The sequence below is a fragment of the Oncorhynchus gorbuscha genome, linkage group LG26 (genome assembly GCF_021184085.1).
Source record: "Oncorhynchus gorbuscha isolate QuinsamMale2020 ecotype Even-year linkage group LG26, OgorEven_v1.0, whole genome shotgun sequence".
Taxonomy (NCBI): domain Eukaryota; kingdom Metazoa; phylum Chordata; class Actinopteri; order Salmoniformes; family Salmonidae; genus Oncorhynchus; species Oncorhynchus gorbuscha.
Window position 1 is genome coordinate 39,475,331 of NC_060198.1, and position 12,585 is coordinate 39,487,915.

At 42.3% G+C, this 12,585-nt stretch overlaps 1 protein-coding gene across 2 annotated transcripts; it reads left to right on the forward strand.

Moving 5' to 3' along the window:
- The first annotated feature begins 627 nt into the window (after window positions 1-627).
- Window positions 628-11,837, forward strand: LOC124015519 (protein FAM83F-like). Of its 2 annotated transcripts, none has more exons than XM_046330778.1 (5): window positions 628-1,485; window positions 4,287-4,454; window positions 5,479-5,600; window positions 5,893-6,986; window positions 10,786-11,837. In XM_046330778.1, the coding sequence occupies exons 1-5, from the start codon at window positions 1,015-1,017 to the stop codon at window positions 10,830-10,832; spliced, it is 1,902 nt and encodes a 633-aa protein (XP_046186734.1). In that variant the 5' UTR covers window positions 628-1,014; the 3' UTR covers window positions 10,833-11,837. The 2 variants fall into 2 exon arrangements, with proteins under 2 accessions (XP_046186734.1, XP_046186735.1); XM_046330779.1 differs by having other exon boundaries at window positions 5,893-6,470.
- Window positions 11,838-12,585: the final 748 nt, after the last annotated feature.

Consider the following 12,585-nt stretch of genomic DNA (forward strand, 5'->3'; position numbering starts at 1 on the left):
TAACTACTGAAAACACTACCTAGATTTGAATTTAGTCTCGCAATTTGTAGTCTATGACATTTCAGATTTACATATGATAATTTTTCACAAACAAGTTTTGATGTAGTAAACTACGTTTCAAAGTAACTTTAGTTAAGTAAACTATATTTTCCTTAAGGGAAGCATTAGTGTAACTTCTTCCAGAGTGAAGTAATTAGTGGCTTGGTAATCTAGCCTACAGTACCAGTCAAAAATTTGGACACACCTACTCATTCAAGGTTTTTCTTTATTTTGTACTATTTTCTACATTGTATAATACTAGTGAAGACATAAAAACTATGAAATATCACATATGGAATCATGTAGTATCCAAACTTTTGACTGGTACTGTATATTTTCAGAGTAGCTTCCCCAACACTACTGACCTGTGACCAAATGTTTTTTTTTTTAATGTATGTCACAGAACCAGAGCATCCAAGAAAAGTATCGGGTCTGATAAATACATTTGGAATTGAACTGTTTTGGTTTTTGCTTTGAGTCATTTCATTTTAGTTGGCTAGAAATTACAACATCATGTAGGCTAATTTATCTGTATTGAGTTCTATGTTAAACCTATAAGCCTATACACTACAGTTTGAATGTGCTTTACGTGACACCACTCAATTCTTGGTTGGCCTTTATGGAAATTCAAAATAATCACATTATCCATGCAATAATTACCCCAACAACACACAAAGATGGCGCCGTACTGTATGGTTGCTATTTTGTGATTATTTGTCCTTGTTTTATAATAAGCCTACTACTTATATTGATTACTGCATTGTTGGGAAAGAGTTTGCAAGAAAGCCATTTCACTGTTCTTGTGCACGTGACAAAACTTGACATTTGAACCTGATTATAACAGTTTAGAACTCCTCCCCCTACCTCTTGAACGCACCTGTGTACGCGCCCAACACCTACAGGTAAAGGTGTATGTAAAGAGAACTGCGGGGGAAGGAAGAATTAACGGTTGGACAAATTCCGGATACCGCTGCTATGGCCGAGTCTCAGCTTCTGTGCATGGACGAAGATCATGTCAACGAAAAGATACCCGAATCCAAAGCAGAGTTCTACTACTGCGAGGAGCATCGAGCCGCGCTCGAGCAACTATTGAAGAACGGTGATGGCGCGTTCAAGATGCGACTGAAAGAGGACAACGTCAGAGACTTTCTATCCGCCTGCGAGATTAAATGGATTCGAAAAACTTTTGATGAATATGATTCCGATAGTGAGTCCGAGAAGGGCGAATACGAAAAGGCTCAGGAGTCCAATGCAGACTCGGGGGTCCACTCCACATACTGGCCTCAGATGTCGGACACGGATGTCCCGCCGCTTGACATCGGCTGGCCAGGCAGCACTAGTTTCTATAAAGGTGTCACTCGAGTATCCGTTCATACCCACCCACCCAAAAACAAGGGGCCCCATATAAAAGAGGTTGTCAGGAGACTCATTCAAGGATCTAACAAGGTACTTCCAGTTCTAATATAAATTGATAACGGCATATTACACGTGAACAACGTCATTTAAATCATTTCTTCTCTGCCCTAAATTATTGAGTGATGCCCTCACATTGTTCCCCCTCATTCTTTGTAGCTCAGAACAGTTTACAAATGACTTTGAATCCTGAGTCAGCATGACCCTGAATCATGCATTTGTGTTCTTCATCTTGACAAGTTATAAAATGCGTTCTGTTAATTTAATGTAAACTTCTCAACACTACATAGAATAGTTAGTGTCAGTTCTAGTGGTCTATTTATCAGGCCTGAATTTGCCAGTGTAGTTACTACAGTCGCTACTTATTTGACATGAGGTTTTATTGCCTGCTGGGCTACTTCTCAGGTAGCCTAGTGCTAGAGCATTGGACCAGTAACTGAAAGGTTGCTAGATCGAATCCCGAGCTCATAAGGTAAAGATCTGTCGTTCTGCCCCTGAACAAGGCAGTTAACCCACTGTTCCTAGGCCTTCGTTGTAAATAATATTTTTTTCTTCACTGACTTGTCTAGTTAAATAAAGGTCTAAAGAGAAAGGGGAATGTGTCAAATTGTTCTTCATTGACCTGCAGTGCCCTCAGAAAGTATTCACACCCCTTGACTTTGCAGTCATGTGAATTCAACAAGAGATGTGTGTCCTTAAGACTTAGAACAGCCAGGTCCTGGCTCAACTGAGGAGTCGTACTGTAAAATGAACCAAGGCGATTAGCAACAATGTAAAACATCTTCTATTTCGATTTTATTATGAAAAGAAACAATTACATAATTGACAATTGTGAGATAGATATAGAACACTGATATGGTCATCTCAATCATCTTCATTTTCTCCCCTTCATCACGTCATTACGTGCTACAATGAATTATCAACAGTTAACAGGAGTTTTGAAATGAATGTTCACAGTAGATCTCTAACTGGATGGAACACATGCAGTAGATAGGCATGTTGTAACAAGCAACGCCCCATGTGGAGGAGCTGGAAAGGCCAAACATTTCACAGTTCTAAATGTCAGACAGTTTCACATCAGAACCTGTAACAAGTCATTCGAAAGTGTTTCCCCAGCCTCACGTCAGTGTTTAAAAACACATCCACACGACGCTTTCTCCTCCCACGTCCACTGTAATTCAACTCACTCCATCAAGAGTCCCTCCCCCTCTAAATGGCTGTGTAACCTGTCAGTCATGCTGCCTGGGACTAAATGTCAGGAGGAAGAACACGCATAACTCCGGGGTTAAGCTTGGCACAGGAGGACACGGCTACAGGGCAAGGAGATAAGCATGCAAACTTGAGCTTAAACACTGTGGGTGTAAGTAGCCCAAATCCATATAAGAGACTGGAGTGTTTGACCAGGTTACAGTTCACTTCTCTGGAACAATGGAATAATGCATACTCACTTTACATTCACATTTGATCTCCATTTCATGCAATCTCAACGTTAATGTTTTTTATCCTCGTACATGCGAAGTTGATTCTTGTCCATATCCGGTTTCTGGCTCTTCATCAGTCCACTGTTGACACAGTCCCAAAATGTTTTGCTTGTCAGCAGTCAAGTTTTCAAGATATTGAACTTTCAAGAAGCAAAGTGTTATTTTCCACATCATCATGGTGATGCACAAGATTGTGGGACTGTTTCAACAGTGGACTAATGACAAAATACCAGAAGATGGTATTTCACTGAGAACAATGCAAATGAGGGGTCATTGTTCACTCCTTGAGACAGGTTAATGATCTACTGACAGGGAAGACAAACCCGTGACCAGCTGTTCTGTGTGCATATGACTAGGTATGCCAATGAACTAAACAAACTGAAATCATGACAGGCCGTCATTGTAAATACGAATTTGTTCTAAGTTGACCTGCCTGTTAAAATAAAGATACAAAAATAGAAAATAAAGGACAAGCCAGGAAGTGACTCTAGCCTTACTATAACAAGACCTTCACTGTCCAATACTGTGTCATCACCACTCCTTTACCACTGTCAGCATACGACAGAGAGCATTAGACTGCCTTATCCTAGTGTGGTACAGGACTAGGTCATAGTAATGCCCCAGTGCTCACATTTCTTCACATGCAAAGGCTGTGCTCCTGAAAGACAACCAGTTCTGTTTTTACCTAAACGAATGCCATTCAAGGATTATAGGATTTACATTTCAGTAACTCTGTGGTTGTGTGTGTCTGTGTGTGTGTCTGTGCGTGTGTGTATATGATCGTGTGTGCGCACGCAGGTGTGAGATGTCGGGGTTATTTATTGAATTTACACTTTTGCCTTTCCTCTGTCCTCTCTAGCTTGATCTTTGTAAATATCAACTAGTCTGGTATTATTCATCAGATTTATCAGTCACCTCAAGCCTCTCAAATATTTTGACATACTTCTGTTTGGATTGAAGTGGAAAATATGTCATAAGAAAATACACCTTGACATTTCGGTTCAACTCGTTTTTCCAGTTAATTCGGGAGATTTTAATCTTACTCAAGCAATTGAACCACAAATCTCCTGCTTTGAGGAAATCCACCCCCTGTATAAAGCCTCATTAATTGTTATGTCATTTTCTTGTGGTACTTTTAAATTACTATCATTCTTTTTCTCACTTTAGTTTATTTAGTAAATATTTTCTTAACTCTATTTCTTAACTCTACTGAATTGTTGGTCAAGTAAGCATTTCACGGTAAGGTCTACTACACCTGTTGTATTCGGCGCATGTGACAAAAACAATTTGATTTGATTCAGAGATATCATCCCCCTCTGTTCTTCCTCTAACGGTCCTATGTGTGATCCTCAGGTAGTAGCCGTGGTCATGGACCACCTTACTGACCTGCAGATCCTTCAGGACCTATTGGACGCAGCACAGAGACGAGGGGTGGCTGTGTACATCATACTGGAGGCTCGTGGTATGCCCCACTTCCTGGATATGTGCACTCGTTTACAGGTCACTGCTCTGCATCTACGGGTAAGACAGGGATGCTTTGGCAGGCAGTAGGCAACAAACAACAGGAACAAGTAACAGTTAGCTATGGTATTACCATGTCATTACCAGGTAAATAGCAGAGTGTCACGTAAATTGAAAGTGCAGCCACAACGTCTTGGCAGTATAAAGCAGAGTATTCCTCTGGCCTATTCTTTTATTATCATCCATATTAGCACATTCTATACTGGTGTAGGATCTTATTTTGAACCAGATTGCTAATAATCCTGCAGCAACAGGAAATGGGAATTATTATGTGGATTATAATTCATGGGCATTTTTGTAGGGGTAGATACATTTTTTAAGGGGAAATCAAGTCTGACATTTGAAAGTGGAAATTACAAACTTCAGAAGCCTCTTGAAACCTCAAATACACCACAAGTTAAAAATGTCCTGCAATGCAGTAAAGTTCTCCTGCAACATGGTGATCAAATTAAGATCCTACATCTGTCGATGTTGATCTATGTAGACGAAAGCTTGTGCAGTAGATCTAGCCTATTTTATATGGAATGCTGGATAACCTAGTGTGTGTGTGTGTGTGTGTGGTGTCAGTTGATAAGCCTCTGAAAGGCCCTTCCAGTGTTGAGACTCTGTCATTGTTGTTTTATAGAAACTGCTCTTCATTGAGCCGAAAACAATCCAGTCCTGTGGAACTTGATCCTTGACCAAACAAGTGTTAACAGCATAGGGTAGCATCCTTCTGACGTGTCTGTTTCTGTGTGTATGTCTCGGACAGTATTTTTCACTCTCTCCAACTCACTCCCATTCCTTGCTCAGTAAATAGACCTGCCTCGACTGTATACTCAAGGGGTTTAACTCAACCCTTTCATCACCAGTTTCGGATTTGCTTACCTTGAAGGTTTACTTTGGTCGTGGGTGGTAACAGCACAATTTCCCTTAGTGTTTGATGTGATACTGTTCAGTACTTGGAGGTCTGATAGTCACTGACTCATGGTTTATACTGTAATAAGGGCACCTGTCTAACTCAGTATCTGTGTGACTCTTTCAGAACCTGCGTGTGCGAACGGTGAAAGGTTCTGGGCTGGCCCTGTCATTTGGCAGGCTGCCCGGCTCTCTGTGCTCCAAATACATGCTGGTGGACGGAGAAAAGGTTATGTTTGGCTCTTACAGGTCAGTCATACACTTCCACTCACATTCATTCAGCCAGAGCAAACATGATTTTAAAAAAAACTTTACCTTTATTTTACTAGGCAAGTCAGTTAAGAACAAATTCTTATTTTCAATGACAGCCTAGGAACAGTGAATTAACTGCCTGTTCAGGGGCAGAACGACAGATTTGTACCTTGTCAGCTCTGGGATTTGAACTCGAAACCTTTCGGTTACTAGTCCAACACTCTAACCACTAGGCCACCTGCCGCCCCCTTTGAGTCTGTGTCTAACTCTGTTGTTCTGTCATCTCCAGCTTCACATGGAGCTCCTCTAGGATGGACAGGAACACCATCACAGTAATGTCTGGGCAGGTGGTGGACTTCTTCGACAATGACTTCAGGGAAATGTATGCTGTATCTGAGAATGTGGACCTTTACAAGGAGTTCCACATAACCAAGCCTCCCATGCCTGCGCCGGTACGGAAGGTGGTGGTCCCCAAGCCCCTGTTGATATCCACCTCCCGTTTCCAGGTGTCTCTAGGGGACTCTCGTGGGCAGGCTGACCAGAGGGTGCCTGCACATAAATACCACAACCCTAAGTATTCTCTGGTGGTGGGGAACAGTCTCGGCCTCACTGGGTCCTTACAGGACCTCTCCACACTCAGAGACTCACTGGGCGGTGGACTCGGACGGAACGGACTGTCGACGCTACTCCATGCCAAAGGGGGCAGTAGTGTGGAACTGGACATGGTCACTGTGAAGTCCCCCAGTTCTCCTGTGGAGGATGAGGAGGATGGGAAGGGAGGTTCGCTGAAGCACCAGGCCTTAGGTGGAAAGAAACAACGCAGTTCTTTCAGGCTCTTCCTGAAAGGCAGAGGATCCAATCTCAACAGTGAGACTATAGAGGAGGATGGGGCCACTCCTTCAAACCCCTCTTCCATCCGCCCAAACCCCTCCCCTAGCCGCCCAACCCCCACCCCTAGCCACCCAACTCCCTCCCCTAGCTGCCCAACCCCCTCCCTTGCCCATCGAACCCCCTCCCCTACCCACCCAACACTCTCCCCTACCCACCCAAACCCCTCCCCTACCCACTTAACACCCTCCCCTACCCGCTCAAACCCCTCCGCGACCCACCAAAACCCCTCCACTACCCACTCAACACCCTCCCCTACTCACCCAACCCTCTCCCCTACCCGCCCAAACCCCTCCCCTACCCACTCAACACCTTCCCCCACCCGCCCAAACCCGTCCTCTACACGCAAAGTATCAGAGACAAATAGCATTGCCACTGCGCACACATTTGAGATTGTAGAGAAACCGTCCCTGTTGAAATGTAAGAACAAAAAGCCTTCAAAACTGCCTCAAAGAAGTATGTCTCTAATGACCCTCAACAAAGGAGAGGATGACGGTATGTTGTTATATACTACCATGTGTGTAGTAGTAGTCCCACACATGGAGGTGTTGTTATATACTACCATGTGTGTAGTAGTAGTCCCACACATGGAGGTGTTGTTATATACTACCATGTGTGTAGTAGTAGTCCCACACATGGAGGTGTTGTTATAGTAGTCCCACACATGGAGGTGTTGTTATATACTACCATGTGTGTAGTAGTAGTCCCACACATGGAGTCCCACACATGTGTTGTTATATACTACCATGTGTGTAGTAGTAGTCCCACACATGGAGGTGTTGTTATATACTACCATGTGTGTAGTAGTAGTCCCACACATGGAGGTGTTGTTATATACTACCATGTGTGTAGTAGTAGTCCCACACATGGAGTAGTGTCCCACACATGGAGGTGTTGTTATATACTACCATGTGTGTAGTAGTAGTCCCACACATGGAGGTGTTGTTATATACCCACACATGGAGGTGTTGTTATATACTACCATGTGTGTAGTAGTAGTCCCACACATGGAGGTGTTGTTATATACTACCATGTGTGTAGTAGTAGTCCCACACATGGAGGTGTTGTTATATACTACCATGTGTGTAGTAGTAGTCCCACACATGGAGGTGTTGTTATATACTACCATGTGTGTAGTAGTAGTCCCACACATGGAGGTGTTGTTATATACTACCATGTGTGTAGTAGTAGTCCCACACATGGAGGTGTTGTTATATACTACCATGTGTGTAGTAGTAGTCCCACACATGGAGGTGTTGTTATATACTACCATGTGTGTAGTAGTAGTCCCACACATGGAGGTGTTGTTATATACATGTGAGTAGTGTCCCACACATGGAGGTGTTGTTATACTACCATGTGTGTAGTAGTAGTCCCACACATGGAGGTGTTATACTACCATGTTATATACTACCATGTGTGTAGTAGTAGTCCCACACATGGAGGTGTTGTTATATACTACCATGTGTGTAGTAGTAGTCCCACACATGGAGGTGTTGTTATATACTACCATGTGTGTAGTAGTAGTCCCACACATGGAGGTGTTGTTATATACTACCATGGTGTAGTAGTAGTCCCACACATGGAGGTGTTGTTATATACTACCATGTGTGTAGTAGTAGTCCCACACATGGAGGTGTTGTTATATACTACCATGTGTGTAGTAGTAGTCCCACACATGGAGGTGTTGTTATATACTACCATGTGTGTAGTAGTAGTCCCACACATGGAGGTGTTGTTATATACTACCATGTGTGTAGTAGTAGTCCCAGGAGGTGTTGTTATATACCCATGTGTGTAGTAGTAGTCCCACACATGGAGGTGTTGTTATATACTACCATGTGTGTAGTAGTAGTCCCACACATGGAGGTGTTGTTATATACTACCATGTGTGTAGTAGTAGTCCCACACATGGAGGTGTTGTTATATACTACCATGTGTGTAGTAGTAGTCCCACACATGGAGGTGTTGTTATATACTACCATGTGTGTAGTAGTAGTCCCACACATGGAGGTGTTGTTATATACTACCATGTGTGTATACTACCATGTGTGTATACTAGTAGTCCCACACATGGAGGTGTTGTTATATACTACCATGTGTGTAGTAGTAGTCCCACATGGAGGTGTTGTTATATACATGGAGGTGTCCCACACATGGAGGTGTTGTTATATACTACCATGTGTGTAGTAGTAGTCCCACACATGGAGGGTTGTATTCTACCATGTGTGTAGTAGTAGTCCCACATATATACTACCATGTGTGTAGTAGTAGTCCCACACATGGAGGTGTTGTTATATATATACCCACCATGTGTGTAGTAGTAGTCCCACACATGGAGGTGTTGTTATATACTACCATGTGTGTAGTAGTAGTCCCACACATGGAGGTGTTGTTATATACTACCATGTGTGTAGTAGTAGTCCCACACATGGAGGTGTCCCACACATGGAGGTTTGTTATATACTACCATGTGTGTAGTAGTAGTCCCACACATGGAGGTGTTGTTATATACTACCATGTGTGTAGTAGTAGTCCCACACATGGAGGTGTTGTTATATACCATGTGTGTACCATGGAGGTGTTGTTATATACTACCATAGTAGTAGTCCCACACATGGAGGTGTTGTTATATACTACCATGTGTGTAGTAGTAGTCCCACACATGGAGGTGTTGTTATATACTACCATGTGTGTAGTAGTAGTCCCACACATGGAGGTGTTGTTATATACTACCATGTGTGTAGTAGTAGTCCCACACATGGAGGTGTTGTTATATACTACCATGTGTGTAGTAGTAGTCCCACACATGGAGGTGTTGTTATATACTACCATGTGTGTAGTAGTAGTCCCACATGGAGGTGTTGTTATATACTACCATGGAGGTGTCCCACACATGGAGGTGTATATACTACCATGTGTGTAGTAGTAGTCCCAGGAGGTGTTGTTATATACCCATGTGTGTAGTAGTAGTCCCACACATGGAGGTGTTGTTATATACTACCATGTGTGTAGTAGTAGTCCCACACATGGAGGTGTTGTTATATACTACCATGTGTGTAGTAGTAGTCCCACACATGGAGGTGTTGTTATATACCATGTGTGTAGTAGTAGTCCCACACATGGAGGTGTTGTTATATACTACCATGTGTGTAGTAGTAGTCCCACACATGGAGGTGTTGTTATATACTACCATGTGTGTAGTAGTAGTCCCACACATGGAGGTGTTGTTATATACTACCATGTGTGTAGTAGTAGTCCCACACATGGAGGTGTTGTTATATACTACCATGTGTGTAGTAGTAGTCCCACACATGGAGGTGTTGTTAGTAGTCCCACACATGGAGGTGTTGTTATATACTACCATGTGTGTAGTAGTAGTCCCACACATGGAGGTGTTGTTATATACTACCATGTGTGTAGTAGTAGTCCCACACATGGAGGTGTTGTTATATACTACCATGTGTGTAGTAGTAGTCCCACACATGGAGGTGTTGTTATATACTACCATGTGTGTAGTAGTAGTCCCACACATGGAGGTGTTGTTATATACTACCATGTGTGTAGTAGTAGTCCCACACATGGAGGTGTTGTTATATACTACCATGTGTGTAGTAGTAGTCCCACACATGGAGGTGTTGTTATATACTACCATGTGTGTAGTAGTAGTCCCACACATGGAGGTGTTGTTATATACTACCATGTGTGTAGTAGTAGTCCCACACATGGAGGTGTTGTTATATACTACCATGTGTGTAGTAGTAGTCCCACACATGGAGGTGTTGTTATATACCCATGTGTGTAGTAGTAGTCCCACACATGGAGGTGTTGTTATATACTACCATGTGTGTAGTAGTAGTCCCACACATGGAGGTGTTGTTATATACTACCATGTGTGTAGTAGTAGTCCCACACATGGAGTAGTGGAGGTGTTGTTATATACTACCATGTGTGTAGTAGTAGTCCCACACATGGAGGTGTTGTTATATACTACCATGTGTGTAGTAGTAGTCCCACACATGGAGGTGTTGTTATATTACTGTGTGTACCCCATGGAGGTGTTGTTATATTCTACCATGTGTGTAGTAGTAGTCCCACACATGGAGGTGTTGTTATATACTACCATGTGTGTAGTAGTAGTCCCACACATGGAGGTGTTGTTATATACTACCATGTGTGTAGTAGTAGTCCCACACATGGAGGTGTTGTTATATTCTACCATGTGTGTAGTAGTAGTCCCACACATGGAGGTGTTGTTTGATGGCTCATCCCTTCTTTTCTCCTTTCCCTTTAGGAAAGGGACACAAGAAGCCTTCCAAGAGGAACTGCATCCAGTCCTGAGATGAAGAGAGGGAGGTCAGGATCAGCTGGGAGAGACAGTGCCAGAGGACATTTTGAAGTAATTGCCAGTATCAGATGCAGTATTAGATGGAGTATATTAATGACATGCCATGGCAGGAGTATAGTAATGACATGTCATGGCTGGAGTATAGTAATGACATGTCATGGCAGGAGTGTGGTGCTTAGATGTCATGGCAGGAGTATAGTGATGACATGTCATGGCAGGATTATAGTGATTACATGTCATGGCAGGAGTATAGTAATTACACGTGCTGCTCATTCTATGTACTACTATAATGTTCCTTAGTGAGACCGCCACTGCCTTATCAGTTAGAGTAGTGAGAGTCTTCAATGACCCACTGCCTTTAATATGAGCCTAATGTTGTTGTTTAGCAGGAGTGATCTGATGCCACATACCAGTGAGTGTCTCCTGAGTCCTGCCCGTCTCAGATGGCATTCACCACCTGAGTCAGGGAAATGCCAATACAGACTTGATCGGTCAGTCATTCGATGCTTGAAAACTGATCTTATGTTACTGCTCACATGTCATAAGAAATCAACATGTTGTATTGCTCTTCCCTGTATCACTGTCATTGAAACGGCTGCTTTTAAACCTAAATAAATGGATGGCATTAAAAACACAGGTATAGATGTATTCTGAATGTGTCTATCCTTCAGGTTACTATGGAGAAGGACAAGTGATCAGCTCTCTTCTCTCACACAAGGTATCACCTTACCAAGGGCACTTTGTTAAATTGTTAGTGGACTGGCCCTAAACCTATTTGACATCATAAAAATTTCACTGGTCCCAGGTTTTATCTGTCATCTTAATAAAAAAGAAGCAATAGGGACTAAGACATATTTTGCTTATTTTTTATGCATAGCAATTACAAAGAGCAAAGGACATTTTCTCATTGAAATTATAGTGTGAAGTCTTGTATATAAAAATGCCAAAGATGTATGAGACCACACATACTTCATGTAATTGACTGACTTCCTATCTCTGAGGTGTGAATGTTGTTTTATATGAAATCATCATATTAAAAATAACTTTTGTATTTTGTTTTGCAATCATTTACAGAGGACTTAGATAGTTTTGCTAAATCAAGTTCTCTTCTCCACAGTCGTGTGATTTTTTGTTTTTGGACATGATCATATTTTTCTTGCACAACCTTTAGATAACATTTCCTACCACTATCTTATCTGTAGATTTGTCGAGGAAATGGGTGAATATGCATGAGCTCCGATTAATCATAACTCTGCTAGTTGTAGATATGGTTTGGGTGGTATACAAATGTTTTGGCTGCCGGTATAATAAGTGCAGTTGATAGCTGTTTTTTTTCTCTCTGGGTGCATCAGTGTTTTTATTCTCTCTCTCTGGGTGCATCAGTGTTTTTATTCTCTCTCTCTGGGTGCATCAGTGTTTTTATTCTCTCTGGGTGCATCAGTGTTTTTATTCTCTCTGGGTGCATCAGTGTTTTTATTCTCTCTCTCTGGGTGCATCAGTGTTTTTTTTCTCTCTGGGTGCATCAGTGTTTTTATTCTCTCTCTCTGGGTGCATCAGTGTTTTTATTCTCTCTCTCTGGGTGCATCAGTGTTTTTATTCTCTCTCTCTGGGTGCATCAGTGTTTTTATTCTCTCTCTCTGGGTGCATCAGTGTTTTTATTCTCTCTCTGGGTGCATCAGTGTTTTTATTCTCTCTCTCTGGGTGCATCAGTGTTTTTATTCTCTCTCTGGGGGCATCAGTGTTTTT

Bases quoted from the DNA above. Each gene is read 5' to 3' on its own strand.
- LOC124015519 (XM_046330778.1), top strand. From the start codon at position 1,015: ATGGCCGAGTCTCAGCTTCTGTGCATGGACGAAGATCATGTCAACGAA. The intron at 5,601-5,892 runs GTCAGTCATACA...TGTCATCTCCAG, and splicing joins GTTATGTTTGGCTCTTACAG to CTTCACATGGAGCTCCTCTA. The intron at 6,987-10,785 runs GTATGTTGTTAT...CTTTCCCTTTAG, and splicing joins CAACAAAGGAGAGGATGACG to GAAAGGGACACAAGAAGCCT.